Source organism: Apostichopus japonicus, chromosome 8 (genome assembly GCF_037975245.1).
Source record: "Apostichopus japonicus isolate 1M-3 chromosome 8, ASM3797524v1, whole genome shotgun sequence".
NCBI classification, from domain to species: Eukaryota; Metazoa; Echinodermata; class Holothuroidea; order Aspidochirotida; family Stichopodidae; genus Apostichopus; species Apostichopus japonicus.
In genome coordinates, this window is record NC_092568.1 from 39,446,999 (window position 1) to 39,460,056 (window position 13,058).

The 13,058-nt window shown below is 40.7% G+C and overlaps 1 protein-coding gene across 1 annotated transcript in view; it reads left to right on the forward strand.

Moving 5' to 3' along the window:
- Positions 1 to 13,058, forward strand: part of LOC139970607 (THO complex subunit 1-like) — a 50,439-nt gene that overhangs the window by 32,649 nt on the left and 4,732 nt on the right. Inside the window, exon 39 of the mRNA XM_071976423.1 lies at positions 12,010 to 12,245. Within this exon, the coding sequence (XP_071832524.1) occupies positions 12,010 to 12,240 (231 nt within the window). The 3' untranslated portion in view covers positions 12,241 to 12,245. The remainder of the gene's footprint in view (positions 1 to 12,009; positions 12,246 to 13,058) is intronic.

Consider the following 13,058-nt stretch of genomic DNA (forward strand, 5'->3'; position numbering starts at 1 on the left):
GACGATATCTTTATGATATGGACCCATGGTGAGGCAAATCTAAAACTCTACATTGATGACATAAACTCGTTTCATCACACTATCAAATTTACTGCTGATTTTTCTGGACATGGCGTTCACTTCCTGGACACCACTGTGACCCTACAAAATGGTTCATACAAAACAGACTTGTTCAATAAACCCACGAACAAGCACAACTACCTCTTACCAAGCAGTTGCCATCCACGTCACTGTACCAGAAATATTCCGTACAGTCAAGCGTTGCGCATTCGACGCATTTTCTCCTCTGAAGTCGATTTTGATTCACGCACTAAAGTACTGTCACAACACCTCCTAAACAGACAGTATTTTCGGGGTACTATTGAAAATGCCATCAAAAAGGCTAAAGGCAAACCCCGTACCGAAACATTGACGTACAAAACTCGTCAAACCAGTTCCAAAAGGGTAACATTGGTTACTGAATTCCACCTGGTCTCCCACCACTGGCTAATATCATTCAGAAGAATTTTCACCTACTTCAAGGCACAGAACGCCTGAAATCAGTTTTCCAAGAATTAACTGTCATCGCTTTTAAAAGACCCAGCAACCTACGTGATATCTTAGTTCGTGCATCCTTTCGGGATGACACCCCATTAGGGGAAAGCAAACAGAAACTACAGGATCATCGCCCTGTACACAAAATTGCAAAACGTGCTTACTTGTCGACTCGACCGGGGCCTTTCAGAGCAACCAAACCAAACGCACGTTCCAAATTCGGCACAAAATTAACTGCCTATCCAAAAATGTCATTTACCTCATCTACTGCAATATTTGTAACTTTCAATACATTGGAGAGTCAAAAAACACTCTTAGAATGAGAATGACACAACATAGATCGGCGATCAAAACAAAAAAGATCAACCAACCTGTTGCAAATCACTTCAATCTCCAAAATCATTCAATTGAGAATTTGCGTGTTATTGCCATTGACCAGAACGATTCCTGGACAGATAAATCTAGGAAAGGAAAGAAAATTTCTGGGAACTAAACCTAAAGACCACGGCACCATTCGGTTTAAACATCAGAAACGATTTGCCGTCTCAGATAAACCAAAACAATTCCTCTGCAATTACGACGGAATCGGATTAAAATAATCCGACGCGGATTAAAATAATCCGACGCGGATTAAAATAATCCGAATTTCTAAAACTTTTGCTCAATTCAGCAATAATCAGTAAGTCGCTTTGCCTTTACAAACATGCCGACAATCTTCTCTATAAAATAGTTTCAGTTCCTGCTACTCCTTGTCACTTTCGGTGATCATGCACTGAAGAAGAGCTAGTTTTGCTCGAAAGCTCTGCAAAAACCAAACATTGGCTGTTTTACTTCCAATCACATACCTAATTTAATTATTGTATCTCTCTCGAGATCCAGCCTCTCTAAATGCAGCATAGTTGTTTAACAGTTTTCCCGTTATTCCTATATATATATATATATATATATATATATATATATATGCCTCTCTATATATATATATGCCTCTCTATATATATATATGCCTCTCTATATATATATATGCCTCTCTAAATGCAGCATAGTTGTTTAACAGTTTTCCCGTTATTCCTATATATATATATATATATATATATATATATATATATATATATATATATATATATATATATATATATATATATATATATTATGTTAATGCAATGGAGGTAAACGACAAAGGCAAATGAATATCATTCATCATTCATTGGCCTCCGTCCGTCTGTGCAGACGATGGATTGCGTTCCGTTACTTTCGAGCAGCGTCTGCGGTGGCTGTACAGGCCTATCCTTGAGTGGCAGTCCTTAGCACAGTCAGTGCAGACATGGATGGTATCTTCTTTTGAGCTAGAGCTAGATTCCTTCCTTCTTTGGCGCTTGAGGTCTTGTTGCTCTCTTCTGTCTTGCTCTGCTCTATCTATTCCCTGTTTCACTTCATGTCTCCAGGAGGGGCGATCTACTACTATGTCTTCCCAGGTGTTGATGTCCATGTGGGCTGACAGGAGATCCCTTTTGCACAAGTCCTTGAATCTGAGCTGTGGGCGACCTGTGGATCTTGTGCCACACTCCAACTGACCATACAGTAGGTCCTTGGGGATGCGTCCTTTGTCCATACGGGAGACGTGTCCAAGCCAGCGTAGCCGACGTTCACTGAGCATTGCATAGATTGATGTTGACCTAGCCTTGCACAGAACATCGTTGTTGGTGACCTTGTCCTCCCATGTGTGGCCCATGATCTTGCGGAGGCATCTGAGATGGAAAGCATTTAGTCGGTGTTCTTGCCTGGTATATGTTGTCCAAGTCTCGCTGCCATAGAGAAGCGTACTGAGAACACATGCTTGGTAGACTTTGAGCTTGGTGTGCAGCGTCAGGTTCTTATTCGTCCAGACTCTGGTGTTGAGTTTAGACATCACTGAGGCTGCTTTTCCAATGCGCCCATTGATCTCACCATCCAGGGACAAGTTGCTTGACATCAGAGAGCCCAGATATTTGAAGTTGTCCACTACTACAAGTGTGGCGTCAAGGATCCTGATTGCTGGAATAGATGTAGTGTTCTGTGCCATGACCTCTGTTTTCTTTATGCTGATGGTTAAGCCAAATTCTCTGCATGCCTGGGAGAAGCAGTCCATAAGATGCTGGAGTCCCTCTTCGGTGTGGCTGGTAAAAGCTGCATCATCAGCAAACAGCAACTCCCTTATCAGAACACGAGTGATCTTGGTCTTGGCTCGCAGACGGGCTAGGTTTAACAGTTTGCCATCGTGCCTGGTGTGGATATAGATCCCATCAGTAGAGGTCTGGAAGGCATACGACAGAAGCAGAGAGAAGAAAATTCCGAACAGGGTTGGTGCAAGCACGCAGCCCTGCTTAACTCCACTTTTGGTCTCAAAGGGTTTGGATGTGCTGCCATTGAAGATGACTGTGCTCTTCATGTTTGTATGGAAGGACGTGATGATGCTGAGGAGTGTCGAAGGACATCCTATCCTCTGCAGCAGCTTGAAGTGTCCACTGCGGCTAACAAGATCAAAAGCCTTGGTAAGGTCGACGAAAGCTAGGAATAGTGGTTGTTGCTGTTCCCTGCACTTTTCTTGGAGCTGTCTCACAGAGAAAATCATGTCGATAGTGGACCTTCCTGATCTGAAGCCACACTGGGATTCTGGATACACCCTGTCAGCTAGCACCTGAAGTCTAGCTAGGACCACACGTGCGAACACCTTGCCAACAATACTGAGGAGGGATATTCCACGATAATTATTGCAGTCGCTCCTGTCACCCTTGTTCTTGAAGAGGGTCACTATCTTGGCATCACGCATGCTTTGTGGTACCTGTCCTTCTCTCCAGCAGAGGCAGATAAGCTCATGGAGATGGGGTAGAAGTGTAGCTTTTCCTTCTTTGATGACCTCAGGTGGAATGGCATCATTTCCTGGAGCTTTGCCACTGGATAGAGCATCGATAGCTTTTTCAAGCTCAATCATTGTAGGCTCCTTGTCTAGGTTCTCTAGTACTGGTAGGACAGGGATGCAATTGATGGCATCTTCGGAGACCGTGTTCTCTATTGAGTATAACTCAAGGTAATGCTCCACCCATCTGTCCATCTGCTTGTTTGGGTCAGTGATGATCTCACCTGATTTTGTCTTCAGGGGTGCTGACTTCTTTACAGCTGGCCCAGTTGCCTGCCTGATTCCTTCATACATGGCCCCGATGTTGCCACTAGTGGAGGCCTGTTCGATGGAGGTGCTCAGCTGAGTCCAATAATAATTAGCACATTTCCTGGCAATCCTCTGACTCTCAGCCCTAGATTTCCTAAGGGCACTCAAGGTCTTGGCACTTGGATATTGCTTCCATCTTATAAGAGCCTGTCTCTTGGCTGTTGTTGCAGGTTCAATAACTTTCAAGTTGGCATCATACCAGTCGGTGTTTTGTCTTTTCTTCCTCCCAAAAGCATCAATGGCTGACTGGTAGATGAAGGAGCTAAGCTGACACCATCTTGATTCTGCAGTTTCATCAGGAAGAGCGGGACCAAAGTTCTTCATGGATGCGTTGAATTTGTGAGTTTTTACAGTATCCGCAGTACAGGCAGTGTTGATCTTTGGGAGACCTCTTGGTTTGGCATGATGTATCCTTTTGGGCTGCAGTACAACTTTGCTGATGACTAGAGCGTGGTCGGTATCACAGTCAGCGCTATGGTAGCTGCGGGTTGTATGCACATCTCCAATGCGACTTCTTTTAGTGATGATCAGGTCAAGCTGATGCCACTGGTGTGAGCGTGGGTGCATCCAGGACACTTTATGTTTTTCTTTGTGCTGAAAGTAGGTGTTTGTAATGCACAAGTTCCTGTTGCAACAGAGTTCCAGAAGTCTTTGACCATTTTCATTGATCTTTCCTACTCCATGGTGACCGACGCATGTGGGCCAGGAATCATGTTCAGCACCGACTCTTGCATTGAAGTCACTTAGCAGGTAGAGGTCTTCCGATTCTGGGAGTTGACCAATGAGCTCATCGAGTTCACTGTAGAATTTGTTCTTCACATCAGGACTGGCAGCGAGAGTTGGAGCATATGCAGCCACCAGGTTAACTATGCCCTTACTGGTGTTTAAGCGGAGAGATAGCAAGCGCTCTGTTCCACCAACGAGAGGCTTTGTCATAGGCAGTAGGGATGACTTTACTGCAAATCCAACTCCATGTTCACGTCTCTCTTCCTTGGCTTTCCCTTTCCAAAAGAATGTGAAATCCTTCTCTTGTATTGACCCATCATCTGCAAGTCTTGTCTCTTGTAGGGCAGCAATGTCTATATTCAGTCTGCAAAGCTCAGCATCAATGGCGGCTGTTTTTCGGATGTCGTTGATGTACTGGAGATCTTCTGAAGTGCCTGGCGTCATAGTTCTAACATTCCAGCTTGCCAGACGAAGTGCTGGAAGTTTCTTCAAATTTCTTCTTGTGTTGCTGGGAACGTAGGTATTTCGGTCCACATTTCAGGTGCTTAGCACCCTAGCCCCTTGCACCTTACTGGCTGGGGGCTGCCCAGTTTTGGCGGGCGGTAGCTGATCAGTGGAGTTACAATGACTCCTCCCACCGACGAAGACAACCTGTGGCGTCCATCTCTACGACAATTGAGAATTGACTTATGACCCGTAACTGCTGTCTTCCGTGTTGTGCCCTTGTGTTGCTAGCACAAGGATGAAGTGTCCTCTCCATGACGCAAAGCCTGGGCAGTTCATATGGGGATCCTGAGTTGCCCAAGGTAAATCTTATGCTTCAAGTTCCCCCTCTCGACCTCACCAATGTACTCCAGAGGAAAGCAGAGCAGTACGTCTGGCATTGGGCTGGTTGCAGGAGTTGCCGGAAAGGTTGCCAATGACAATTCAGACCGTCTACGGGGCTCCACTCCAAATTTTCTGTCAGGGTTAATTCCCTTAGCCTTACGCTATCCCTAGCACTCACAAGGCAGTGAGTAGGAGAATACTGTACAAAATGAAAAGCTTTTTGCTAGATGGCCGTTGGCTCCCAAGTTTGAGCTCGTCCGCCCTTGTAAAAAATGGATCTTGTTTTTAATTCCATCAGGGTGTCCAGCCACCCTCCTCACCTGATTCCTCCAGGAAAAAGGTGGGGTTGACAGTTTAGTCGCTGACAGCTCGACCCTAATACAGGTGGTACTGGTTTTATAGGTTACCAAAGGACAAAGGCAAATGAATATATATAAATGAAAATCGTAATGAGTTGGAAAATCAAGAACAGTGAAAAAACTTTCAGCCTCCACCGGGATTCGAACCACGGGCCTCCCGCTCTGTACGCGGACACCCTAACCACTAGGCTATGGACGCTGATATATATATATATATATATATATATATATATATATATATATATATATATATATATATATATATATATATATATATATATATATATATATATATATATATAGAATTAGTCTGAGTCTTCCTAAAATCAGTCCGTTTTCATCATTCATGCACGCACGTTTATGGCAAAACCTAATGTACCATAATATCAACAATTCAGTTTATCGCCGATAAACTCGCTTTCGGTTTATCGCGGGGAAAAAAATTGAGAAAGATTTTCAACAGCTCTGTTTTTAAGAACGAAAAACTGTTTCTCAAGTCGATAAACTCAGTGTATCGGCGTTAGATTACCGCAAGACTTTTTTTTTCGCCCGAAAAACACATTTTTTATCAAAAAACAGAGTTATTCGATAAATTCAATTTATCGATGGAAAAACAGGGTTTCGGTAAAACAGTTTATTGAGCGAAAAACATAGTTTTTTGAGAAACTGTGTTTGTCAACAACCACAAAATTATTTCGATTAAATGAATTGATCGAAAAAAACTGCTTTTCGAACGAAAAACTGAGATTATAGGCGATATTTTGAGTTTTCAAATTATTGCACATCAGTCTTGCCACTCATGTCAGTAAGCAAGAGCTTCCTTTTGGTAATTGGGCAGAGTTTGCTAAATAATGGCGCTATACTAAAAAGGTGATATTGGGGATTCGCGCTAACGTCTAGGTTGCAGATTGAGTTTTGTCAACGAACCAACGGTTATGGCTATCTGCCGTATCTATACGGGAATTTTCATATGTGGGGGTTGTTCTCGGAGCAGTCTTTTCATTTGTAAACATACAGCGAAAGCGTTAAAAAATTAATATTATCATTTATCACAAGGAATGATTGAGCTTTTAAAGTACATAATGTGTTTGAAAGCATTCATAAACGTTGTGTTCATATTCATTTCAAAACCATTTCCTATATACATAGGAGTCTCAATAGAGTCGACAGTCCTACGACGCGACTACTCGACCCCAAAATGATTAGCTTAAGTACAAGATAGTAATGAAGGGGTCACTGCCACAGCAGGGCTCTCCCACTAAAGACGGTAGGTGCTGGCTGCCTTAAGCATGATCAGTACAGGTTTGACACTGGTGAAACGTGGGAAATAGAACAAATATACTGTAATGCAACCCTGTATGGTTCACATTTAAATCAGATTTGCTGATAAATCCATTACCAAACGAGAACAACTGTATTTATATACAAATACAAATCATTGTAGTGCGCGGTGAAGGTCAACGTAGTTAGTTGTTCATATTCAATGGAGGGGTCTTTGTTATTGCAACCACTTTTGATTTTTTTCGGTCACGAGGAAGCCAGTTCGGCGTTTGGTCCGTTACCGTAGACCAAAGCTAGGCTATATTGTGTCATGTTTATGAACACAACTCTAGCTCGCATGTGTCTGCAATATTAACGAATAAATTATGACTAAAACCTTCAGAACCAAGCTGTCAATCACAAGTCACGCCTGTTTTGGAGAATACACAGAGTCCTAGGCAGTATTTTTATATCCTCCTGCAAGCAGGAACTCGCAAAGAAGCCATGATGGGCTTTTCAAAGTCGCAAGCTGACCGAAGTCAGTCTCTAAGATTCATATTTTAACGGCCATTATTTTGAATTGTCAACAACTCTGTAACTGGACGACATATATTAATCTTGGGGTGACTCGGACTCGGGTCCTTATGACTGAAAGGCACCGGCGTTAACCACTGTGATTGGTCAAATTGTGATTGTGAATGTTTCGTGATTGGATTGTGATTGGTCAAACAGTGATTGGTCAAATTGAACTACATGTTATCGTTGCTGCATCTTCGCAAAGTAAGCGAAAATTTACGAACATACAGTGATTTACACCGAAGGCCTAAAGGACGATCAATCTAACGAATACATGTAAGCCTATAGTCTATCATTGAAAATGTAAATCCCTGCGGTATATTAAAAAACGGCATGGTCGATTTCCTGGTCCTAGTTTATCATCATCCAAAACACGTAATTATGCCATACATGGCCATTATAAAATAATCCCAAACCACAAAAATAACGTTACATATGCCTATGTTGCGAGAGCTGAAGTACTATGCAGATAACGCCGAGTCGTTGCGTATAAATACGATTAACTTGTGTTGCTTGCACCTTTTGCAGAATGTTGTTAAATCAAATGCGTTAAAATGTTACCTGTCTTGTTCAATTCGAGAATAACGAACCAGCGTAGAGAATTTTACGTATTGCATAATTTCTTTATTCCAGTATAAATTATAAAATTTATAAATAGGACACATGATAATGATACATAAAAGACTTAAAAATGTACAAACATGAAAGCATGAACAAAAAAGGAAATAAGATGGAGGATCAGAAGTTTTACAGGTTATTAAAGGGATTATAACAGAGATTCTTAGAACCCATTTTGAATATAAAATGGCTGCTCTGTAGATAAATGAGTTCTTAAAAAGCATAATTCTAAAAGTTGGCAAGACAGTAGGATACGTAGATTATACTTCTTGGTTTTATTGCACAGAGAAATCAACTCGGAGTGAAGTGGGTGATCTTTAGAACTATGTATATTCTTAGCTAGTCTTATGAATTCATTTTTAGCAGTAGTGTTTACTTTACCAACCAGGCTTTCATAGTCGAGATTAAATATATTTGAGCAGTATTTCAAGAAACTTCTGATTCTTTTTCTTGTCCTTTTCAAGTAGAAGGTGACAGGAACTGCATACACAATCACTGGCATAAATTGATGAGTTGAAAACCTTATCTCTTACATTAGAATGAAAATAAGGAGTAATGTATGCCAAGTTGCCAACGTTGATCCAATATAATACACCTTAGACGTCATTTTGTTTAGCAAAGGTTAACTTGGCGTCAATATCAACTCCTTAGTACATAGTATGAGATACCCGCTCAACAATGGAGCCTTGTTTTGAAGAAGAATGCTTCTCAAGGAGATCTATTTCATTTGCGTGTGCAGAGTCGCCGCCACATTTCTTTGCAAATCTGAGTCTGGATTATTCCTGCTTAACCAACCTGTGAATGAGATTACTATGAAGAGTGAACTGTTCAGCTGGTATTCACCGGCCATCCATGTAGATGATGGAGCGGGCTAGTAATCCCAATATTGTAGCGCGTATGCGCACTACAATGAATATAAGTGAATACTTGGCACAGCAGTTAGCCCTAGATAGGAAAATGATAGCACCATTTGCCATCTTCGCATTCTTCATTTGAAGAAAACTAATATCTTGGATGGTACGATGGTTGTAGATGGTTGATGGCTATAGTTTATGGCTATGGTTGCCGTTTTGGTGCTAGTGGTTTTCTTGTGGGGTTCCACAAGCGGAATGACGACAAAGAGTTTGCAGGAGTTGAAACTTTTTAAAGAGAAGAGTGTCTGCATGACAGTGAAGTCAATGCGACTTATTTATTTCTGTTGGATTAAAAGTTTTGGAAAATATGGGTACTTTTAATCCGTGTCGCATTATTTTAATTCGATTTCGTAGTAACTTCAAAGGTATTGTTTGACTTATCTGGGACTGCAGGTCGTATCTGATTTTTTAAACCGATCGGTGCTGTAGTTCTTAGATTTAGTTATCAGAAATGTTCATTTTCCCTTTTGTCTCTTCAAGAATCATTTTAGTCAATGGCAATAACACGTTAACTCTCAATTGAATGATTTGGGATGCCATGTGTAACAGGTTGGTTGATCATTTTCAACTTAATACTTAGGTTGGTGAGTACAACAATCCTATCGAAATTGGTAGAGATCAAAGGTCAAAGGGTTCACCCGGCTTCAAAGTCTGAAAACCTTTTTAAGCATGATAACTCCAAAATTAAAGCTACAATTAATCTGTGAATCCTCCAGTGTTATGATGTTCTTTTGGTGAACATAGTTTGGTCAAATTCAGTTCATTTTAGCTCTATGAAAGGCTCTAAAGGTCTTCAATGAAACATAACTGGCATCTAGGTAGTGAAATCTGCTTCAGAGTGCATACTCTTGCTTTAACCGTGTACTTAAACTCCTATAAATGGTTTCTCTCCCTGAGCGTCAAGGGGTTAGCTCAAATGGACGAAAACTGACACAAGGGGTCAACAGGTTATATCAAATGGTGGAAATCGTGGACATTTCGTCAAAAGTATTACACAGTAAATAAACAATTTTTCATGGTGTTTTGTAATGTACAACCTTATACTTACCGTTGCTCCACGATGATCATTAAAACATTTTAAGGTGATAAAATTGCTCGGATTTTGATATTGATTGGGAAACTCAGATTGTCTCAATATTATGCTAGAAATTTGCTGACAGTGTAAATGCAAAGTGGCTGTAGCACTCAACTTCCGGACATGTTCAAATCGGTGTTACACTTATACTAACTCTGCTACCATGTTACTCCATGTGCTGTACGTTAGCAACATACATTATCTTCCTATACCCAATACATGCGTGGTAACACACCATACTACATGTATTTTGCTGCTGAAGTAGAGAAGCATACAACTGTATATACTGTTATATTATTTAAATCGAGTAAAAGTACAATAGCACTAAAGTCAGAGCACTGAATGACGAGTAGTTTGGGTTCCGATTATTTTTCACTGAGTGTAAGTACCGAGTACCTGCAAAGAAGTACTCGAGTACTAAAATACAGGAAAGTATTTGTTGCATCGTAGCCCCCTAGCGTTATTAACTATGTTAACTCATACACATAGAACATGATGTAAGTAATTCTCGGAGATGATCACAAGACAGATTGTGTCAACATTTGATCATGGTAAACGCCCCATACTTGAAACAGATGAATTACAGGCTTCACGCACACTTGAATATGATCTTGCCGCCACCCTTCAAAGAATGTGATATTTAGACCAATTTAGATGTTAACCTGTCCATGTTCAGTGACTACGGGCGTGACATTCTTTATAGGTAGTGGGCTAGTGACAGAATATTTCACCCAGTCTTAACCACAAGGTCTGACTGTTTAAAATTACTGAGAACATCTAAATCTGTCACAACAAATTGTTCACCTGCACCCCAGAGTTTATGGGTAGCGTATATGGAGGCCAGACATCCCCGGGAAGTGTCCTCAACGTTTGAACTTACCCCATGACCAATGACCAATCCTTGTCAAAACTATGAATCATACAAGCGTATTATAAAATGAAATATTGACAAAATATCAGGTTGTAAAGTTGTCATAACTATCCCCACCCCTCCCCATCTCCTAGTCGATTGAATTTACCTCATCTTACCCTTGTCAAAACAAAGTAGCACACCAGCACATAATAAAAAGGAAAACTGAGAAAAAGGTCAGATTGAAAAGCGGACCTCCCTCCCCCCCCCACCACCCCTGCTCCCAGTCGACTGAATGCATCACCACTTGACGCAAATAACTCACTTTATTAAAAAAAAATGGGACAACTTACCTTGAAAATAAGCCTACTGGCAAATTATTACTTGATAAGTATACTGATAGGTTATATACTGATGGGTTAAAATAATCCTTGTAACCGATTGTTGTAGTCCAATAAAATATACTATGTACTCTGATTCATTCACGCCGCTTATCAAAAAACCTACCAGGATTACTGATTCATCTTCAACTTTAATTGATAATATTTTCTGTAATGACGTCAGTCTCTTCAATTTGCCTGGCATCCTTCTGTCTGCTATAAGTGACCATTTACCTATTATATGTTCAGCTGCGTTCCATTTCTTCAAATTGCTCACATTGTACTACCAGTTATGTCATGAAACGGGACACGTCGAGGGGCAATTACAATAGGTTTTCCTCTGAGCTCAACGACTTCAAATGGTATCAACTGTACACAAAAACAGATGTAAATGATGATTGTAATATCTTTGTTAGTGTAGTAAGTGATATCTACAACAAACATTGTCCCATTAAACGTACTGCCGGCAACGGGTCACGCAAACGCAATCCTTGGATTACCAATGGAATTATTAAATCAATTGCTACTAAGGAAAGACTTTCCTCCAAAAAAAATCTGTTCAGTGAATCTCGAGATTTCTGTCTGATCTCAAACATTTCATAAATTAATGCATCTGTTTGTCGTTTCATCGTAGGTGACCCCCCTGGATTTAACACTGATGTCAGTATATGTCATTTTTCCTCGCAGGATCTTTCGCGTGAATTAGGGGGAAGTTGGAAGAGTCTTGGAAGATACCTCGGTATAGCAGATGCTACTCTCGACAGCTTCCAATACGACCATATCACCACCCAGGAAGCTGCTTATCAAATGCTTCTTCATTGGGCTCGACTCAACGGAAGAACTGCCACTATTGAAAATCTTGCTAAAGGTCTCAGGAGAGCAGGCAGAACTGATCTAGCACAGTGTGTGGAAGGGTGAATAAAGTAAGTCCTACAAATTATTAGTTACGTGAGCATTTATACAGCAAGACACCTCTCGGCCAATACTGAGGAAGGAGCGGTTAAAATGAATAATAATTTCAGTAGCTTAAAAATTGTATTGTGTGTATTTTCTTTATCACATTTCTACCCGAAAGGATTTGAAACACTGCTGGACGGATGGCGCAAACTAGGAACTTATCCTGCTGCAGACGTTTCCGAAGCATCCATAATGATTTAATATAATTGCCTGATTTTTCATACTGTGTTGTCTCTTGCAGGCTATTTGACTTCTACCCAATCAAGTGTAACAGGGTGGCCAGGATCCTATACTCCTGTAGGAGAGAGCGATAACGTAGAGATTTGTCGTTAGGCGTTAAACAGCAACCAGTTCATTATCGTAGCTCATTCTTATCTCGGTCTCCATTTCGCATATTATTAAAGTGGAAAGAAATGATAGAAAAACAATGTTAAAACTTCTTAAATAAATTACACTTACCTTAAATCCGTAGGTAAAATGAGCCCAAAACAATACAAACTAATAACACAACTGTTCAGACAGTCCCTGAAGGAGGAATTCCTAAGAAGACAATAATAAGGGGGTTCCATAGTTAATACTGACTGCATACGCGCATAACAATGTATAGCAACCGGCGCTCAACCGTTCGTTCATGTTCATTCACAACATTTTGAATTAACTTTTATAGCTGTTGCAATAATTCTGGTTAAACACGTAATTTTGCATCCAGGTAAGACACACATGTCATAAATTAACCTCGAAGCACCGTAACACTGGGTTATCATAAGAACAACAAATGA